This window comes from Lactuca sativa, chromosome 8 (genome assembly GCF_002870075.4).
Source record: "Lactuca sativa cultivar Salinas chromosome 8, Lsat_Salinas_v11, whole genome shotgun sequence".
Classification (NCBI taxonomy): Eukaryota; Viridiplantae; Streptophyta; class Magnoliopsida; order Asterales; family Asteraceae; genus Lactuca; species Lactuca sativa.
The window spans coordinates 59,955,781-59,957,080 of NC_056630.2; the positions used below are offsets into that span (position 1 = coordinate 59,955,781).

The 1,300-nt window shown below is 41.6% G+C and overlaps 1 protein-coding gene across 1 annotated transcript; it reads left to right on the top strand.

Annotated features, from left to right (window-relative positions):
* The first annotated feature begins 264 nt into the window (after positions 1 to 264).
* On the top strand, positions 265 to 957 carry LOC111911190 (uncharacterized). The gene is made up of 2 exons (XM_023906972.1): positions 265 to 443; positions 486 to 957. Exons 1-2 carry the CDS (start codon positions 265 to 267, stop codon positions 955 to 957), a joined length of 651 nt encoding a protein of 216 aa, XP_023762740.1.
* The last annotated feature ends 343 nt before the right edge of the window (positions 958 to 1,300 follow it).

A 1,300-nucleotide genomic window follows, 5' to 3' on the forward strand; every position in this document is an offset into this window, starting at 1 on the left:
AAGCCCCGGATTTGGGGTTTTCCTCGCACAGACCAGACTCGCCGAGTCCACTTGGCCAACTCGCCGAGTTGGTCACTTACTCCTCGACCCGGACCCCGCTCCGACTCGCCGAGTCCTTCCTTGGACTCGCCGAGTCCCTCTTAACTTTAGGGTTTCCTTTACTTTCTTGGCTTTCAAAATCTTGGGTGTTACACACCACCTCAAACACAACCATTGATTGAAGTGGAAGCGGGAGGTAGTAGGAGAGGGAAAGGGAAAGGAAAAATGAAAGGGAAATTGATAACGGTTGAAACAAAAAATGAAGATGTTCCACAATGGTGGACACCGGAGGAGGAATATGCTTTGACGGCGACATGGTGTACTACTTCAAAAGACGAACTCTGCGGAAATAGAATGAAGAAAGGTGCTTATCGGGGGACGGTGCGCGAAACATTCCACGCTATGTTGAAGAAAAAACTGTAATGCAATAATGACATGTTAAACAGCAAATGGAGTCAAATAACTAAGCGGTGCAACAAATTCAACGATATTTACAATCGGCTTGAGGCTCAACAACAAAGCGGAACCAATGACTTTGATTTGTTCAAATCTGTAAAAGAACAATATCGGGTCGAAATGGGACATGTTTTCAACTTTGAGAAATCATGGGAGTTGTTGAGAGCATATCCAAAGTGGAATAAAACTCCTACATTGTTGGAGGTTCAATCCAAAAGGTTTCGCAATTCGAGCTCGACCGACGTGTCGAACGCACGGAATCACATCGACTTAAACGCCGACACCGATGACATCTCGTATGATATCGAGGAGATATCCCCACTACGACGACCACCCGGACGCGACAAAGCGATGCGCGCTGCAAGACATGCAGATGAGGTTGAGGCGAAAGCAAAAGATGCGGCGAAAATGAGAGCGAAATTCGATGAGCACAATTTATTAATAAAAGAAAAAATGACTTGAAACGTTGTCACTTGGAGTTCCTGTAAAGGCAAGCACGAGAGAAGTAGGAGCAAAAAGAGAGAAAGAGAACTAATGACACATCAGTTGTCAATTCTTCGTACTAGCGATGAGGGTTTGGCGCCTGATGATCTAGCGATGCTACAAACAATGAAGGATCAATTTGGAAGAAGTATTTGGGTTAATTAGGATTAGTAGTAAAATGTTATGGTTTTAGGTTTAATTTAAATGTTATTTGGGTTAATTAGGACTTGGAAAAAAATGTTATCTTTTGAAATTATGTCTTTTTTTGATTGTAATAATAATTTTAGTTTTTAAATATTATGTATTTTTTTTGTTTTTTTAA